Source organism: Rhipicephalus microplus, chromosome 9 (assembly GCF_043290135.1).
Source record: "Rhipicephalus microplus isolate Deutch F79 chromosome 9, USDA_Rmic, whole genome shotgun sequence".
NCBI classification, from domain to species: Eukaryota; Metazoa; Arthropoda; class Arachnida; order Ixodida; family Ixodidae; genus Rhipicephalus; species Rhipicephalus microplus.
This window is the reverse complement of record NC_134708.1, coordinates 16,468,906-16,488,250: the sequence shown is the minus strand read 5'-3', so window position 1 is coordinate 16,488,250 and position 19,345 is coordinate 16,468,906. Positions and strand designations below refer to the sequence as shown.

Sequence of the window (19,345 nt, the reverse complement as noted above, 5' to 3'; positions counted from 1 at the left end):
GAGTGTTGGACGTGTCACACTTCCTGAACCTAAACTGTCACATGGCCATGGGAAAGATAAAGACAGGAAAAAATAAACTTCAAATAACACATGCAGAGGGAAAGAACATGAGAACAACATGAAATGGCACCATAAACATGAATAGAAGAAGAAAAATTCAAAACCCGAGTAGCACATTTCTTGCCTACATCAGATCGATAATACACCTTCTCTCTGGAAAAAGGGTGTCGCAGCTATCAGTACGCTTGATGGTCCTGATTTCCGTTTGTCAGTAAACAATGCAAGCATGCACGTGCACTGACCAAATTTGAATAGTCCCAACAGTTGTCAGGGTGATTGAATGAAATGCGTGGATGTGTCTTGGTTTACTAGTACAACGTATACGACGCAATCATTTCGTGTACTGGTACAGTAAACATGCACTAGATGCAACCACGAGGTCCTCACCTATGTTCTTGGAGTCCTCCCATTCCTCAAGCTCCTCTGTGACTTCCAAAATAAATACCATTGTGCGGTGTTTCCTCTCAGAGTTCTGAAAGTAAAAATACAAAAAGGCAAGCCGCATAGCGTTTATGAGAGAACAAGAGTTTCTCAGTTCCGCAGCAGAAGTGCGTACTCCATTTACTAATTTTATTTCTTATCAGTTACGTTTCATTCTAACACGATGTCGTACTGTACATATGCTAAGTCAAAAGTGTTTAATGTTATTGAATGAGTGAACAAAAGATTTTACAGCAAGAAAGTAGGCCAATGACAAGATAGGTTTGTTGAAGTAACAAGGTATAGTGACTTGCATATTTATTTCAAATACTTGAAATAAAAAGGAGCCTTGTGTTTATTTCTATTCATGAAAACCTTCACTGAAGTTTTACAGCATGATGACATTCTCTGACTGCGTCACCAGACAACACCTGGCATCTTTGCTCACTTGGCCTCTACGAAAGAAAAAGGTTAAAAAACACAGACAGAAGTGATGATGTCAATGACTTAATGCCCTAAATTGGACACAATGAGCACTGTGCCACAAAGACCTTGTGGCTGTAAGAGTTGCGGATTAATGAATTGTAATGCTTTGTTACGAGTCGTAATGCTTTATTCTGCAGTCAAATCACTTACATTCGCTCTAGATGTTAGCATTTACGGCTGCAAACAAAAACAAACAATTCTGAGGTAATGTTGAATATTTCTGCATTCGAGCAGGTTTCTTGGAGAATTACCGTTCAAACTATTGCCCGATGAATGCTTTTGTAGGATATGAGGGTCGTCAAACAGACTGCTTTCATAAAGACGGTATTTATGGCGTGTTGATGATGCATACTGAAACTCGCAGCGTGAAACTAAAAAACACACAAGGTGTCCCCCACCCGCCACTCCCGCTCTCAGATTCCACACTGATGAGGAGTTCTGGTTTTCAAAAATCCAGATTTTTCATAGTTTCCAATGAATGGCAACAATGATCTCTGTTGTATTGCAAATGTCGAATTTTAGCAATTTTTTTTTGTGATGTGCATTAACCTGTTCGAAACGCAAAAGCTGGCACAGAGGCAGCATTGTATAAACAGAGTGGAACAATAAATTTTCAGACATTCCAAAATTTTGTTGCAGTTTTTTTTAAAGCATCGCATCACAATTGGATGCATTCATGATAACGCATCCCACGCATGCTCACCCATAGTCACTCATGATATGGGACACACTGTAACACACACTAACACACACCGTAGTTTTGGCAGCATGCCGATGTGACAGCAGTGTTAAAAATACCGAATGCGAGATGGTAGTTCTCAACTGCACGCAAAGCACTTCTCATGTAGCTGAAATGGCAGCGTTCTACAAATGCCACGAGCCTCAGTATTGCAAAGACAGGCAGTGGGCACATGCACAGCATTGTTGCATAGTACTAATAAACATGTTACAGGAGGACACTGATAGATAAATAGTGAAGTTTGCCTCAACAGTGATTACAATGCATGGCACTTGGATGAATGGGGTCACTAGTTTCTAGCCATGCCTTCTTGATTCTTTATCATTATCATCCAGTGCTCATAGTGGGTTGATCTCACTGATAATCCAGGAATGGGTCACACTCAGACCACTGGCAAAGTACGAAGGCGGCTAAAAGAGATTATTGTTAGAAAGGGCATTGAAACGAGATAACCACGTAGAATACTTTGGCGCACTCAGCAAAGCCTTCTCTACCCCCATGTGCTTCCTCAAGAACACCTATGCTTACGAAGATGCTATCCTGGAGAATATTCACATTTCCCACAATGGAGCAAAAAGAAAAAAAAGATTAATGGGTTATCATCAAGGCAGAGTCCTCTGCCACGCTCACGGGTGAGCATACTCACTCGCGCGTGCACTGACGGGTACTCGCTTGACATTAATTTTAGCGTCGAGAGGCGACTTGAATGGGAACAGGAATGAGTGCTGGTTACCAAGAGCGCCAATGAAAATTAGTGATGGCGGCCTGGGTGAGTATGGGCGTGAACACGGGCGACTTTTGGCAAGTCAGTCAGAACATACATGACTGAAGGCAAACGCGTTGAAGTGGACTCAAGCATGGTCCGGTGGGTGCGAGTAAGTGTCGGGGGGATGCGACAATGAATCAGTGAATGCGACAATGAGTGTCAGTGAAAGCAGATATGGCATCCCTGCCGAACTCGAGCAATCTGAATCCAGGAGATCCCAGAAAATGATGGTGGAAGCGAGCGGTGGAGTAGGTGCGTCAAGTTACCTCACCACCTTGTTTATTATTTTTTTATTGTTCACAAAAAACGACAAGAAAATGGGGGTCCTGAGCAGTTCTGTAAGCATAAATATTGGCGTTGCAGTCTCAAAGGGGCCCTGAAACGCTTTTCCAATTAACAATGTAATGAACTAATTGGAAGAGCTTATTGCCTCACGAGTTCAACACTACAAACATTTTAAGAATCCGTCCAGTGCAAGTGGAGTTGCAAAGACTTGCCGCATGCTGCAGTTGCATTCTCTCTTATCTCGCCCCAACGAAAGCGCTGGTAGTTAGGCAGGGAGAAATGGCAGGGGCAGAAAAAGAGAAAATACATAATGCGCACCTCGTGACCTTGAACACTGTTTCATTTTTTTTTCTTCGAGTGCATGGCTTTTTTTCGGTGTGATCGCACGCACACACGTGAACAAGTCGCGGCCTCCTGCAGCGATCTCTGTAATGACCGAACCAGCCATCGATGTTCAAATCAGCCAATGGCTGACAAATGGGCTTTCTACGAGTGATTTTCGAGCATCTTCAGTCATTTGTAGAGAGAAGAGAAAGCAATTTGTAGCCGACTGATAATTTATTGGGAATTCCAGGCCACGTGCTGCGCTATAATATTTGGCTCGCGTGTTGTCCGGAGCCTCTACTACCGATCGGCAGCGTTTTCTGACCATGCTAAAAAGTGTTGCAGGTCCCTTTTAAAATGGCTTAGAGTGGCCAAACAATGCAGGTATGATTTCCTAACTACAAATACATTTACATCAATGGCCATTCTACTGTATGTTTACAATAATGCCTCCTAAATCGGTTTACATATAGGTAAATGCAATGGGTTCACAAAAAGCCTCGATCGGATTGGGTTGGCCAGATTTTTATCGATATTGTTGTATGGTTTTCACTGATATTAACACTGCATAGTGGGATTTACTCTGAAAGGCATCTAGGAGGAAGGTGAAGAAGTTAACATACGCATGCAAGCAGTACTGTGGTTTGGAGATAACTCAATGTTATTGCTATGACATTTTCAGTGGAAGTGCGGGGTACTTTGTCGATAGAGCTATGCAGTGGACACTTCCTGCGGTCTACTACGATGGCTCCAGGTGAAACTTGCCTTCCCCAACTACGCCAGCAAAATCACCAACAACAACCCAGTACATCGCCATGTCGCAATCCCATGATCCCGGAACAATTTTCTGGGGAGAGCAACGTCGACGAGAACAAGTGGCTCAGCATGTACGAGCGCATGAGCAAGCAGTATGGCTGCGATGCAACCGTTATGCTGGCAAATGCGATACTCTACCTCGACAAAACTCCTCGTGTCTAGTTTGAGACCCACGTGCGTGAGGTTACAAGATTGAACATCTTCAAGCAACAGCTCCCCAACTTTTTTGGCAATACAATTGGACAGTAGCTTGCTGCCTGGAAACAATTGGCCATACACACTTCAATGCTAATTGAGCTTTACTAGATGTTTGATGTTCAAAATGTGCTAGCCTCGTGCCAGAAGACTGACCAACATGTACGATGCTAACAAGATCCGACAGGATTTCGAGTTCCAGGAGACTTCCCTGCCGATTGTACAAAGCTAAGAAAGGGTCAAAATTCAGTGGGCTCCCGAAAAATCAGGCAGACTTGGCAGGTATAGTGAAAAAGAGAGGAAGTGCCAACAAGCAGCAATGCTAGTGCTGTGCCAGCACGGCGACTGTACTAGTGTTGGTGCTACTTACTGACTGCAGCAGTTATAACAGGGTCCGCAGATTGTCAGTTTCAAACAACAATCAAAATAAGCAATGTTTCACGGCCAAAAGTGGCGAACAAAGAGAAGCCTTGCATTCAGACTTCACTCTATCTGCAGTGTTATCTCGGTATGCCTCTACAGAAGCTCTGCACAGTACAGCACCGTTATTGGTTCCTCCCATTCGTCAAAATAAAGCTTCAATAATGCATCACTGTGAACAGATATTGCCAACAAAGGATGCCGAAACTTCTTTGGAAGAACTCGCAGCCTAGAAATATTATACTAAACCTCATGACTTCTATGTTATTACTTAAAAAAAAGTATCTTAAGTGAGACTTGTATGTGGCGTGCTCCCAGGATTTGTTGATGCTTGTATATGTAGAGCTCGTTGTCATAATGTAAAAGAAAATGATGGGAAACGAAAAGAACACGACTTCTTCATTTCTATTGGCCCATGTTTTACAATCCGAAATGAGCAGAAATGTCGCTTCTTTAATTTACCTTGTTATCATCAGCACTATCAGACTCAGGCCTCTCACAGCAATTCCCATTTATCTCTACCTTGCACAAGTTATGGCTGCAAATCCCATAATTTCATCGCACCATGCAATTCTTTCCCATGTTAGACTACAGTTCCCGCATTTTGGCCTGCATTCCATTACTCTATTGGAACACCACACTACACCATTTATTTTCTGTACAAATTATATGGCATCCTAGCTTTTATATGCATAATGTCAACTAGGGTACCACACAGCCTCATTTTTCTCTCTAATAGACACAGCAGCTTCCCTGTCATTGAAGAATATGCCTATTTCTTTAGTTCCAATTAGTATATGCAATCCATATTTTCTTTGCGAGCCTCTTACTTGTCCCCCAAGTTCTCGTACTATTTGTAGGCAGTAGCAGAATGTAGTGACTGGCCATTTACAAAAGTGGCAACTATTCTCAACTTCCGAGATCCCATATTGATCAAGCGCACAATGTACAACGACACATTTGAGAGAATGGGACTGCACAGTGACAGGAGGACAGAGCAGTGGACCAGGGACAAATACAAGAGTAGAGAGAATCTTCAACATTCTCACAATATTTGCTCCCGCATCTTAATGCTTTTGCGAATTCTGGCCACCGAGGGACCATTTTCTCATTGTAAAAGCCGAGAAAAACCTCTGAACGGAAGGCTCGAATCTGCTCCGGCCGTGAATCTATGCAGGTCCACTCACTAGTTGCATCTCATCTGGGGCCTTCGTGCCAAAGGTACTGCTTCTCAGCAACACCCTCTGCTCGCATTCCTGTGCAAAACAGAAACAAGAAGCTCTATTTTTCGTACACGCAACCTGCACTTTTCAATTCGAGAATGATCGGCCAAAGCTACGCGTGGTGGGTGGCAGCAGTGGTTCTGAACACGAGACAGAACTGAAGGATCTGAACACAATGATGCAAAACTGCTCAATCCGTAATCAACGGTCCAGAAGTATTATGCCACTGGGTGTAGCAGAGAACCCCCACTAGTGCATAGCCGATAACATATCCCCTACACTCTCCCATAGCTTTGAAACCTTCTACTCCAGTTCTACATGGTGAGATGTTTTTCAAATGACCGTAAGCGCAAGAGTCCACGGCCACTAGAACTGGGTTGAACTTTTTCTAGTCTATTGTTGGGCCCTACCCGACAACTAAACATGGTCACAGCGGTTCATGGCTGGGCATTGCTGGATGCAAACATTTTCTCACTCCTGCAGCTATAAAAACTCAAGTTACTCCTTTAGACATGAAAAGCCAGTTGTTGGAAAACGCTTGTCCTATGGAAAACGCTTGTCCTGCAGGTACCCCTGAATGAACAGATAGGTGCAAAGCACACGGTGCAAGTGAAACAAGACATGTCACCCAACAGTCCAGAATAGTTAGTGTCATAGCATGCCACAAAAGTGCATTAATTGTAAAGCATATCAAGCACAAACACATCAGGAGCAGCGACACGTAATATAAGAGGCTCAGTGCCAGGGGCGACGAAAATCATCATGCGCATTGCTCTGGTGCACCAAAGCAAGTCATAACCTTACTAAAGTCATAACCTGAGATCACTAGAATGAATACTGTTGTGATCGGCCCCCATGTCTGGGCGCCGCTTGGACGCGTGGAATGGTTCCGGCTTCGCAGCGCGTCCTGAGACGTCCAGAATCGGCAACAACACAGCAGTAGTACTGCGAATTCCTTGGAGTCGTCGGCTCGTCTTGCCAAAAAGCCCTTTGGGCACGCACGACCGACAGATTACCGGGGGGGGGGCTGTTCGCTGTCTGGGCTGCCTAGAAGGAGTGGTCATTGCTTGGGTCGTCAACATTCAGCGGACAATGAGCCGAGCGCTTTGTATTCATCTTCGGGGACATTCCTCACGTTCCATGGCGCCTTTCCCGAGCGATGTTTCCTCGAGGAGTCATCTCGGCGCGTCCGACTCCCCGTTCTCGCACTGTGCCAGTGGTGTCGTGTATTGTGTGTGTTACACCCTCGCCGGGCAGCGAACTGGGCGGGCCTCTCCTCCCTTCCTGGGTTGGGAAGGAGGCGGTGTGACTTTCTCTCTTCGGGGGCATAAAAACGCGAGCGCAAGACGCTCGGAGAGAGCTTCCTTCCATCATCTAGTATGATGCTTACTCCATGTAACACGCTACCTTCAACATCATGTAAAATAGTGTAAATAAATCGTTCAAGTTATCAGCTCCGGCTCCTCGGCCAGTCTTCGCCCTGACCCTTGGATGGCTCAAGGCCCGACAAATTCCCCCAGTCACAACAGTGGATGGCAGCGGTGAGATGATCTGCGCAGGAATTCGACTCCGGCTTGGTGAGTGCACGACCTTTTCTCCTTGAGAGTTGCCAGGCTTAAATTAGTTCTTCCTGGTAACAAGAGTGTTGGAAGCCTGTTCACGGGAACCTTGCTTCAACGCTTTCCCTTGAGAAACTTGTCGGCAGAAAAGTAGCAGCCATGGCTTGGAGAAAGTTGCACAGATCGGACCTAGACGTGATATGCGGGGAATTCGGGATTGATTGCGGGAAACATCTTAAAAAGGCGGAAGTCATCAGGGCTATGGAGGCAAGCAGAGATGACGAGGAGATCGTGGAGTTGTGGGAGGATATAAAAAAAAAAAGGGAAGATCAGGAGCGCGAGCGCCATAAAGAAGAGCAGGAACGCGTGCGCGAGCGCGAGCGCAAGCACGAACTGGATAAGAAGCGCCTAGACTTAGAAATAGCTCGGGCAACTACCTCAGGAGGCGCAACACTCAATGCTCCAGTAAGCAAGGCACCAAAAATAAAAGACCTCCTGAATCCTTTTAAGATGGGAGAGGATATCGGGTTATTTTTGGTCAATTTTGAGAGAAGTTGCGAAGGCAAGTTTGAGCGTGAGTTATGGGCACAAATGCTCTTGACCGTGCTTCCATGCGAGGCAGCGGATGTACTGGCTCGTTTGCCGCGAGATGAGGCGAATGACTACGATATTGTAAAGCGTGCGCTACTAAAGAGGTATCGGCTGTCTGCTGAAGCTTTCCGACGACGTTTCAGAAATAGTAGCAAACGTAGCAGTGAATCATTTGCCGATTTTGCATACAGTCTGAGGTGCAATCTCACCGAGTGGCTTAAGGGCGAGGGAGCTTTTGGAGACCATGACAAGGTAGTCGAGTTGATTTGCACGGAGCAATTCCTGAACGTTCTAAGTGACGAAGCACGCTTATGGGTATTAGATCAGCCCGGGGAAAAGAATTTGGAGCGTACCGCAGAACTGGCTGAAGAGTACACCATGAGGCGTGAGGAAATAAGAGAGCGCAACAAACCCGCAAAGAAACCATACCGTGAGAATTCTAAGCAGTCTGAGCGCAACAGTTATGCCCCTATTGCACCAGGAGGGACGAATGAAAAAGACACGCACGGGGAATCGACCATGAGTGGACGCGCTGGCAAAGAGAAAGAACAGGATAAGAATCGCGACAGAGCATTTGAGGCAAAGAAACCCATTGTGTGCTATCGATGTAATGAACCGGGGCACTTAGCAGTGGGTTGCCGTAAGGAAAAACTCGTTTTCTCCCTTTTTAACCATACTGATGAGAACATGAGGTTACTTGAACCGTACTTAAGAGAGATGACTGTCAATGGGCAAAATTGCCGGGTTCTACGCGATTCTGCGGCCACTATGGATGTAATACACCCATCTTACGTGCCCGCGGATGGGTTCACCGGAGACTGCGCGTGGATCAGACAGGTAGCGCAGGAAGACAGTGTGTGTCTGCCAGTGGCCAAAGTCCTCATCAAGGGTCCCTTCGGAGAACTGGAAACAGAGGCTGCCGTGTCACAAAGTTTGCCGAAGCAGTACGGTTACCTTTTTTCTAACCACTCGGAGGACCTGTTAAGAAAGAAAGGTCTGAGCTTTGGAGAACACACTGTACATGCTCTAACGCGGTCTAAGGCAAAGGAGATCGCAAAGGAGCTCGGCAGTTCCCAAAATAGAGAGGCACAGGCCCCCGACGAAACAAGGGCAGACGCGAATCAGGAGAACGTCCCGAGCGATGGCGAAAGCAGCTTTAAGAGTTCCAGTGAGGCCAGCGAGGAAGTTAACCTTCTTTCCGTGCTATCTTGCATGGGCGGGTTCTTGGAGCTATCGAAAGTAAGCCCGGAGGTTATCGCTGCGGAACAGGCCGAGGATAAAACGCTGCAAAAGTTGAGCGATATGGTGGAGGAGGGGTTGGCGCGGAAGAACGTCTTTTTGCACCGCCGCGCCGGAATTTTGTACCGTCAGTACAAAGACTCGAAGGGGGTGCACTATGATCAATTAGTGGTTCCACAGAAATACCGAGCCAAAGTACTGGAGCTGTGTCACGGTGGCGGGTGGTCGGGCCATCTTGGCAAAAAGAAAACGAAGATTCGTCTACTTAGGGAGTTTTATTGGCCCAATTGTTTCAAGGATACCGAGAGGTATGTGCAATCCTGCGATGTGTGCCAAAGAATAGGCAAAGCACACGACCAGCAGAAAGCGCCCTTAAAGTTGGTGCCACTCATTAGTGAACCTTTCCGCCGCCTTGTCGTGGACGTTGTGGGCCCCCTGCCTGTGACAAAGTCAGGGTACCGCTACCTCTTAACCTTGATATGCCCTGCCACAAAATTCCCGGAGGCGGTTCCCTTGTCATGGCTTCGGAATATGTCGCCTAAAAATGGCCGCCTACTGAGATGGAGTTTGGCACTGCAAGAACATAATTTTGAGATCCGCTACAAAAAGGGGCGGGATAATGGAAATGCTGATGCTCTCAGCCGAGGCTTCCTGTGATAAGGAGCAAGCGCATTCCGATTGAGTTACGACAGCCCGGGTTTTTTATTTTGTTATGTCATTCCGTGTATCTTTTCGTTTTGGATTTTTTTTTAACCTTTACTGCATGGTGAACCTGTTACTTAGTCTGCCTACCACGGCCAGACGTTGAGAAAGGGATATAATTTGTTAGTTGAGTTTCCCGACCTTCTCACTTCTCACTCGCCATTTGCCTCAAGGCTATGCGACTTGCGGCTTGAGTGCAATTTATTTAAGGTAAATTCTTCAAAACTTTAGGAGCGTTGCCATATTGCTTTGTTTGGGGACGTTCCAGGCAACATTCTAGTGTGGCTGCTTTTATGCCGACAACGGGCTAAAAGTTCAGTAGCCTGGCATATCTCGGGAGGGGTGGTGTACCGCCTTGTCGCTGCTTGGGTACTGTGCGGATTTGATCACTAATGTCAGTCCCAGCCTTCGACCTGCGGGGGCCCCTTCGACGGAGAGTACTACTTACGGACCTGCTGACCCCACTTGAGCGAGAGAGAAAACCTGAGCCGCAGCCGTTCCAGAGCTGCTGCGCTGCCAGGCCTCTTCAAGGTGCAGCGTTGGGCTGCCCATCTACGAGTCCTTTTTCCCGGCGGCGGACGAGCTGTTGTGATCGGCCCCCATGTCTGGGCGCCGCTTGGACGCGTGGAATGGTTCCGGCTTCGCAGCGCGTCCTGAGACGTCCAGAATCGGCAACAACACAGCAGTAGTACTGCGAATTCCTTGGAGTCGTCGGCTCGTCTTGCCAAAAAGCCCTTTGGGCACGCACGACCGACAGATTACCGGGGGGGGGGCTGTTCGCTGTCTGGGCTGCCTAGAAGGAGTGGTCATTGCTTGGGTCGTCAACATTCAGCGGACAATGAGCCGAGCGCTTTGTATTCATCTTCGGGGACATTCCTCACGTTCCATGGCGCCTTTCCCGAGCGATGTTTCCTCGAGGAGTCATCTCGGCGCGTCCGACTCCCCGTTCTCGCACTGTGCCAGTGGTGTCGTGTATTGTGTGTGTTACACCCTCGCCGGGCAGCGAACTGGGCGGGCCTCTCCTCCCTTCCTGGGTTGGGAAGGAGGCGGTGTGACTTTCTCTCTTCGGGGGCATAAAAACGCGAGCGCAAGACGCTCGGAGAGAGCTTCCTTCCATCATCTAGTATGATGCTTACTCCATGTAACACGCTACCTTCAACATCATGTAAAATAGTGTAAATAAATCGTTCAAGTTATCAGCTCCGGCTCCTCGGCCCGTCTTCGCCCTGACCCTTGGATGGCTCAAGGCCCGACAAATTCCCCCAGTCACAACAATACCAAGTGATCATGCACGCATGCAAGTATTACCATATGTGAAGTTGTGAGCAACGTAAACAAAACACCAAGTCCGTCTTTAAGTCAAGAATGCTGATGATAAGCAAATAAGACTCTGATGTGTTGACTTGCAAGAGGTACATTTCCCTTTCGCCATCTAGAGCATCTGCAAAAATTAACACTTTTCCGCTTAGCAACTATGCTCAGCCACTATGGCCACCTGAAGGCAACTTTAGCACTCTCTTTTATATTGTTCATTACTGTACATCTATTACTGTTATAAGAGGGTTAATAAAGAGAGAATTGGCTCTTATAAGATTCCAGAGCTAACGCCAAGACACAAGCATTGAATTTGGTGACATAAGTCCAACAAGGTAAGTGATGGCTGTGGAAACGAGAAATATTGAGATGAGAGCAAGAAGTGGATGGACTAACAATTGTACCTCACTACCATCGGCATTATGGTTGGCAGACCCAAAATATCGCAAAGATTGCACTGTTTACCGTCACTTCGCCTTTCCCTTAAAACTTTCCCACATCTTGAACTTCGAGATGGCACCTTTGAAAAAAGACAAGTCCACTTCTCCGCCGGCACCTTGCGTTTGTGCAAAGAACGAGAAAAAAGATATTAGCGAGAAGAGACAAATGACAGGGCAAACCTCGAAGGTGCCCAGGCATCGTCCGAGACGCCCACGGACGCCGCCCTCCTCCATGACCTCCCGCATCGCCGCCGTGCTGGGTTCCTCGTTGGGTTCCAGGCCACCGCCCGGCACGATCCACCGGTCGGGAGCGCTGCTGCTCGAGACAAGCAGGACCTGCGGGCAGGGCAGAAGAGGAGACTGCACCAACCCCTCCTAACCAAACACACAAGAGTACACTAGAAAACTAGCTCCGAAGCAGCTGCTACAAGAACACAAGACATTTAGATGAGGAAAGCGTGAATAAGAAGGATACGGACAAGCCCCGCCGCTGTGGTCTAGTGGCTAAGGTACTCGGCTGCTGACCCGCAGGCCGCGGGATCGAATCCCGGCTGCGGCGGCTGCATTTTCGATGGAGGCGAGAATGCTGTAGGCCCGTGTGCTCAGATTTGGGTGCACGTTAAAGAACCCCCAGGTGGTCGAAATTTCCGGAACCCTCCACTACGGCGTCTCTCATAATCGCATGGTGCTTTTGGGACGTTAAACGCCACAAATCTATCTATTAAGGAGACAGACGAGTGCTCATTTCCAAATAAGTTTAACGCACGAGGAACGATAAAATAATAGAGGTTTCAAGGAGGACCTCTTCCTTGCACTTCTTTTGTCAAAGCACGGAAAACCAACTATTCCGATTTGTCGCCCTTCTAAGAATGCAAGCTCTAGATCTTGCACGTGCTGCATTATCTTTCATCTGTCTGCACACTAGATAACATTTGAGATATTGCAATCACGAAGGGGTGGCGTCAGGGGTGGGGGGAGCATGGGTGGGCTGGAGCCCTCCCGAAATTCTCACTTGCCCCACCTTTGCCCCCTTCCCTTAACAGCAAGCACAGTAAAAACACAACACATAAGTTTTGTGCCTCCCTGCCCCGTTGAAGGAACAAAATTGCCATCGGTAGCCCCCCCCCCTCCAGATAGAAAATCCGGGCGCCGCCCCTACAATCATGGTGAAAGCAGGTAACAATGGGAAGAGTCCTCTTGTTAAAGACCGTGGGGAAGAAGAGTGTCAGGAATTCTAAACATTGTCTACAAAGCCACTGCTTCATTTTGGCAATTGGGTTGCCTTGTGACCGACCATCAACCAAGACTACAAAAGGAAATGCTCAGAAGCTACCACGGGTGACTGTGGTTACTTATTCACCCTGCCTCAAAGACAAAGTGGTGCCACTGGCAGAACAATAGCCGTCTCGGTCACATTTAGACTTGCAAATATGGCTCTACAATATCCCTGTGCATTAGCAAAATTCATGATTGCGAAGCACAAAAAGTTGTGCAAGGAGAAACAGTACAGCCTTCAAAAGGAACAAGGACGACACAAGAACACGGCACTGGCGCTATCTTTCATCAGTGGCTTGTTGTAAAAAAAAAATGAGAATTTATGCGTATTACAAGACCAGCATTGGATATGACCTTTGCAAAAATCAAGAGAAGGATGACGAAGTCATCAGTGCATAAATTCATCATGCAGCATAGCTGTGAGTTGGCCGTTTTTTTTTTTTGGGGGGGGGGGGGGGTGTCGTGATGCCTGTGTTTCAAATCAAATCAAAATTTCTATTTGTCATACAAAAAAATGGAAAATCACCAGGGCTAAAAGCCGTGAGGATGGCTTCACAAAGGCCCGAGCGACTGCTCTAGGTTATTGCGACGGTGACGATAGATCATCCTGGTCTTCTTATGTGTATACAGTGTCGTTTTTATCGACAATAAACCAAGGATGCAAGTTTGTGAGTTATAATGCAGTCATTGTTCCTTCTACGCTACGTTTCTTTTTTTCCTTCCAAAGATATTCCTGGCACAGAAAGGTCATCGACTAACGAACGCACGCTGTATACCGAAATACGCTACCGACTCGCATAACGGGCACAAGCGCCTTTATAGCCGTGAAAGAGACGCAAACAGGAGAAGCACACAAACAAACAGCGCGTACTGCATCTGCTTCAAGATCCGCTTCATAGCCATGACCTTCCCGCCGCCGCTTCCGAGAACCCACGTGTCGTCGGGATTTGCGACCCCAGACACGGCAAATAACACTTCGGGCTCCGCGCAGCTGGTTGGTGGGCGGGAGATCCAGATACACTGTGCGCTCACGGCGAAATCGCCGCTAATCGCCGAGGCGGAAGACAAAGAAGAAAGGCAAACAAGCAGTCGCCAATCGATGAGCGCGGCGCGACGGCGCGCCGCTGGGGTTGGGAAAAGGTACGCGCGCAACTTCACCGCTGTAACGGCGACGAAGGCACGCGCAGCTAATGCGCATGCGGATTAGTGAGACGGTAACCGACGGTAACCGTATACAGCGCCAGGTAGTGGAGGCGTCGCCAGCCACGCGGGGCATTCCACTCTTTCTCTCCATTTCCGCTCCGCATTCCGCGCCGTCTATGGAACGCCACCGCGTGCGCATATTCAGATAAGGAGTTGCACGTGAAGTTTTGAAGCATTTGGAACGCCTATCGAACTTTATTAAAACAAAGATTCGGAGCCCTTTACCTAACGGGAAAAGGGAGGTTAGGCGAGGGTAGGGACAGGCGAAGCTTGGTGCATGCTTGCCTGACCCATTTTCCTTACTTTCCACTGTACTGCACAATGCTCTTTTCTACTTTTTTTTTCTTTCTTCACGCTAGGAGAAAAAGCCGCCAGGGGGCTGAGGTGTGTAGTCGCACCTAAGGTTCCTAGATGAACTATGGACCTTAGTCGCACCTCACATGGGCTCCTGCTCTTATTGCTATTTTCTGTGCAACCTTGCCTGGACGCTGCTCGCGTTTGGTGACCTGGGATTCCTCACGTTTCAAGGCATCGTTTGACACCAGACTCATCGCAGTGAGTGTACTTTTTTACTAGATATTGAACTCTAAACATATTGTGCCTGCTGCTCGCTGGGACGCAACATCGCCAAGGAATTCAGAGGACGCGCTGCACGCGAACGCCGCTGTGGCACGAGGACGGGCCTGCGAAATGAGCGTCTCGTAGGTGCACGAGCACGCTGCTCGCGCAACACAGAGACGCAGCGTCTGAGGTAAAGAGCTCTCATGGAAACGCAGACGTCTAACCCACGTCAAGAAAACCCGAGTACGATGCAAGTGGACAACACGGAGGGTAACTCAAGAACGGCATCCCAATGGACGTTTGATGAAAATAGTGGCAAAACGACAGGCAAAGCCCACATTGAGTGGCTTCAAGCTGGCCGTAAAGGCAGGTCAGCCAAAGAAGAAAAGTCAGCCGAAGAACGAGCTACGCAACCTGTGAAGCCAGACGCCGAATCTCAACCGCAGCGTCAACGCAGCCCTAGGATGCGGCCATTCCCTACTGATGACTTCAAAATTGTATTCCGCCCGCAACCAGGACTAGATCTTTCAAAACGAACACTCATCGAGGTTACACATGCCATCGGAAGATCCAGTAGCTTGGCCCTGCAGGACTTCTATGACCATGTGCGAGTGCAGGTGCAGAAAGTAGAGAATGTGATCATCGCAAGCCCAGCAAGTACTGAACGAGCTTCCAAACTGCAAAGTATAAATGCTATACAGCTCGGTGGAGTAATATATCAAGAGAATCCACACATTCGACACCCCGATGATGTGTGCCGCGGAGTGATCTACGGCCTCGAACCAGGAACAAGCCCCACGGAGATTGTTGCAAGACTTCGGTAGACCCAAGATACCACGTCCTTGGCGCGCGCATGCTGGGATCTTCCACAGCTGCAGTTATCACTTTCGACGGGCAGCAAGTTCCTTTTTACGTGACGTACCTCAGTGGAGACTACCGATGCAAGCCATACCGGAAGTCCATCCAATATTGCCGAACCTGTGGCGCCCTAGGTCACCGACAAGACATCTGCCTTCAGCCGAAAGCGAACTTCTGCTACAAATGCGGCCACGACAAGGACACAGAACCACATGACTGCCAACCGATGTGCAAGATCTGCGGAGAAGACCATGAGACTTCTGGAAAGGAATGCAAGAAGAAACTCCGCAGCAACCCCCCTCTTTATCAAGTAAGACGCCAGCAGCTCGATAACGCCCGCGCCCGTGAGAATCACTGGAGTGCTTGCACCAATGATTTACCCGGGTCAGTTATCACACCAGAAATTTCACGGGCCCCCTCTTTACCCCAAAATTTGACCGAAGTCGCTCTGGCTCTAAGAAAAAAGTCGCTCTGGATCCCGCACGCCATCACGGTCTCGCTCCGTTAGGGGAATCAGTTACGCCGCCGCGGTGACCGGTAGTGACGGGCCCAGTTCTCTAAATGCTACAAGTGCCTCGACCATCTCGCCTACTCAGACAGCGACCATCCGGGCTCTAGAAAATAAAGTCTGAGATCTACAACGGAGGGTACAACAACGCCCACCAGCCGAGTGTAGCACACTAGAACTTGACGACAGCATACTAAAACAGACGGAAGCAAGAATAAAGAAGCGGGTAGAAGAAAGGTTGCAAGCACATGAAGCGAAGATGCTCGACCTCGTCGAACGACGCCTTGAAGCTTTCGAGAAAGCCCTCACTGCGAAACTCCTCACATCCATAGACACAACCATAGAGAAAGTGGTTACTAAAATTATGGAAAAGGTAGACCCACTGACCCGTACTGTAAGCACGCTCGACGCCAAGCTTGATGGCTTCATGGCACAACAGCATAACTTCATAACATATGCATACAAAAATTTCGTTACCCATGAGCAGCTGGTGGAGCAATCAGGGACCAAGCGGAAAGGGCGAAAAACTTTAGGGGATGAAACTGCAACGGAAATTCGATCGACAGCACCAAACGACCGGCACCAGGCGGGAATCAACTGCCAGAATGGCAGCTCCCACACAGACAGTCTGAGCCACTCCCCACTCTTCGAATTTGACACTGGAATTGCAGATCCTACAGACCTCGTTCTGCAAACTTGCAAGAATATGTTAAATCAAATAATCCAGATATGATCGCTTTGCAGGAAACCCACACAGAAAAAATCAAGCTCCCTGGCTACAGCACTCTCACATGCTCAACCCGCACCGCAATTCTAGTCAAGAAGACTAACCGCACAGGCTCATGAAATTGAAGACATTGGCATCGAACACACCATCCATCGTGGAGATATTCCCCACTCGGAAGACTCAACAAAGCTTATACTTGGCCAACCTTTACAGCCCTCCGCGGGAGCAGTTACACCAATACAACCACTTCGTCCACGAGCTCCGTCAAATGGTTAACGGCAACCGACTCGTCATAGTTGGAGACTTCAATGCTCCACACGCGGCCTGGGGCTATCACAGCACCACCAAGAAGGGGGCGCGTGTTCACGACGCTGCGCAGCAACACGGTCTGGCGCTGTGGAATGACTTGCTCCATCCAACCCAAGTTGGCAACAGCGTGTCGAGGGATACTAATCCTGATCTCACGTTCACTAGAGACGTGCACAACGCAACGTGGACAAGGCTACCAGACACTCTAGGGAGTGACCATCACATAATTCAAATGGAGGTCGAACAGGCTCACCGCTCACTCAAGACAGGAAAAACTCGGCTCACGGACTGGATCGCCTACAGGAATGACCTTGATGATGATTCGACTATCGAAGACATTGAAGCCTGGTTAAACAGTATTGTAAGTGTTGCTGACGGACATACCAAAACGATACACTTGAACGAGGACAATCCGGCAGTCGATAATCATCTCCTTCACATATGGGAAGCTCGAAGATCGCTTATTAAACGGTGGCAACGGCAAAAGCTCAACCGCAAGCTGAAGCGCCGCATCGCCGTACTCACTAGACAGGCACAGGAGTACGCTGAAAAGCTTGCGAGCCAGACCTGGCGGTCCTTCTGCGACAAACTTCAAGGGACATTGAGCACAAAGAATACTTGGCGCATTCTTCGAGCCCTGATCGACGACACCCACACCAAAACTAATCAAAGAAATACAATTAAGCGGTTCATACACAACTATGAGGGCACAGAACACCAGTTACTCCAAGAACTTCAAGCAAAACTGCGTGGCTCGGTTAACCAGCAAGCTACCTCCATCAACAATTCGACGCCCAGGGAGTACCGAGGGGCACCGAACGAAGCACTAGACCAGCCTTTCACGCTGGCAGAGCTACACGCAGCCCTTGCTAAGCTTACGCGCAACACGAACCCAGGAAAAGACGGAGTGACCAATAAGCACCTACGACAGCTACCGCCCCAGGCGTTGACGGCGCTCCTTCGGCACTATAATGCATGCTGGAGGAAAGGCGAGCTACCACAAGCCTGGAAGCACTCAGAGGTGACCATGGTACCCAAGCCAAACAAGCAAATCTCGATTGCGAATCTTCGTCCAATTTCCCTTACATCTTGCGCTGGGAAACTCTTTGAGCACTTGGTAAACGAGCGGCTCACCACACATCTCGAAGACAATGGTCACTATACGAACACCATGTTCGGCTTCCGCCAAATGCTCAGCACACAAGACGTCCTCTTGCAGATAAAGGAAGATATTATTCTCCGCTTGAGCAAGCACAGTAAGTCATCTGTTCTAGCTTTGGACGTAAAGGGCGCATTTGACAATGTGAGCCATGAAGCCATTCTGCATAGCCTGGAACATGTCGGCTGCGGTGCCAAGACATACGCCTATATGCTGGCTTTCCTCACCAGCCGCACTGCCACTGTAGGGATTGCCAATATCAGGAGCGAGCTTTATCAACTCCCTAACAAAGGCACGCCGCAGGGATCAGTGATATCACCAGTGCTTTTCAACTTGGCCCTCCTTGAACTCCCACGTCTCTTGGACGCTGTCCCTGGGATACATCACGCGTTATACGCCGATGATATCACTATGTGGACAAGAGGTTCAAGCACGGGTGAAAAGGAGGACCGACTTCAAGAGGCGGTTAACATCACTGAAGGATATCTCAAGACCTGCGGCCTCCAATGTGCTCCGGAAAAGTCGGAACTGTTAGTACTTGCGGCACGCACCCGGGGTAGACCACCAAGCTACGACACTCTTGACCCACAAATCTTTCTACAGGGAGTCCAAATACCACAAGTTGACACGCTTCGAGTCCTTGGACTACACATACATAAAGATGGGTCTGGCTCCGCTGCCCTACCCCGGCTGCAGAACACTGTGACACAGCTCACCCACTTAATCCGAAGGGTGGCTAATCGCGGCAGTGGCTTCAAAGAGCACGACACCCTAAAAATGGTACAAGCACTCCTTTACAGCTGCATAACGTACGGAACTCCCTATCTCAACCTGAAGACAGCAGAGAAACAAAAACTTAATCTGCTGATACGAAAGGCTACAAAGCTTGCCCTAGGACTGCCGCCAGCCACCTCCACTGACCGACTGCTTCGCATGGGAGTTCATAATACGTGGGAAGAACTCACCGAAGCACACCTTATCAACCAGGTCGAGAGACTCAAGCTGTCACTCACAGGGCAAGCCGTCCTTCGACGCACAGGATACCAGACCACCCTAGAACCCAACGAAGAACGCAAAGGCAAAATACCGTCACAGCTGCGAGAAAGCCTTGAAATTCAGCAGATCCCTCGGAACATGCATCCTCTACATCACCGAGAAAGGCGGCT

General features: G+C 48.5%; 1 protein-coding gene across 3 annotated transcripts in view; it reads right to left on the bottom strand.

Annotated features, from left to right (window-relative positions):
- The window catches only part of Aps (diphosphoinositol polyphosphate phosphohydrolase 1 Aps), an 83,131-nt gene that overhangs the window by 5,299 nt on the left and 58,487 nt on the right, over nucleotides 1-19,345 (bottom strand). For 2 of the 3 annotated variants that reach the window (XM_037415509.2, XM_075873191.1), the window contains exons 2-3: nucleotides 11,760-11,915; nucleotides 448-532 (exon numbers count right to left, since the gene is read on the bottom strand). In XM_037415509.2, the coding sequence (XP_037271406.2) occupies nucleotides 448-532; nucleotides 11,760-11,915 (241 nt within the window). Of the gene's footprint in view, nucleotides 1-447; nucleotides 533-5,698; nucleotides 5,768-11,759; nucleotides 11,916-19,345 lie in introns of all 3 variants that reach the window. The other variant, XM_037415508.2, reaches the window with a different exon arrangement.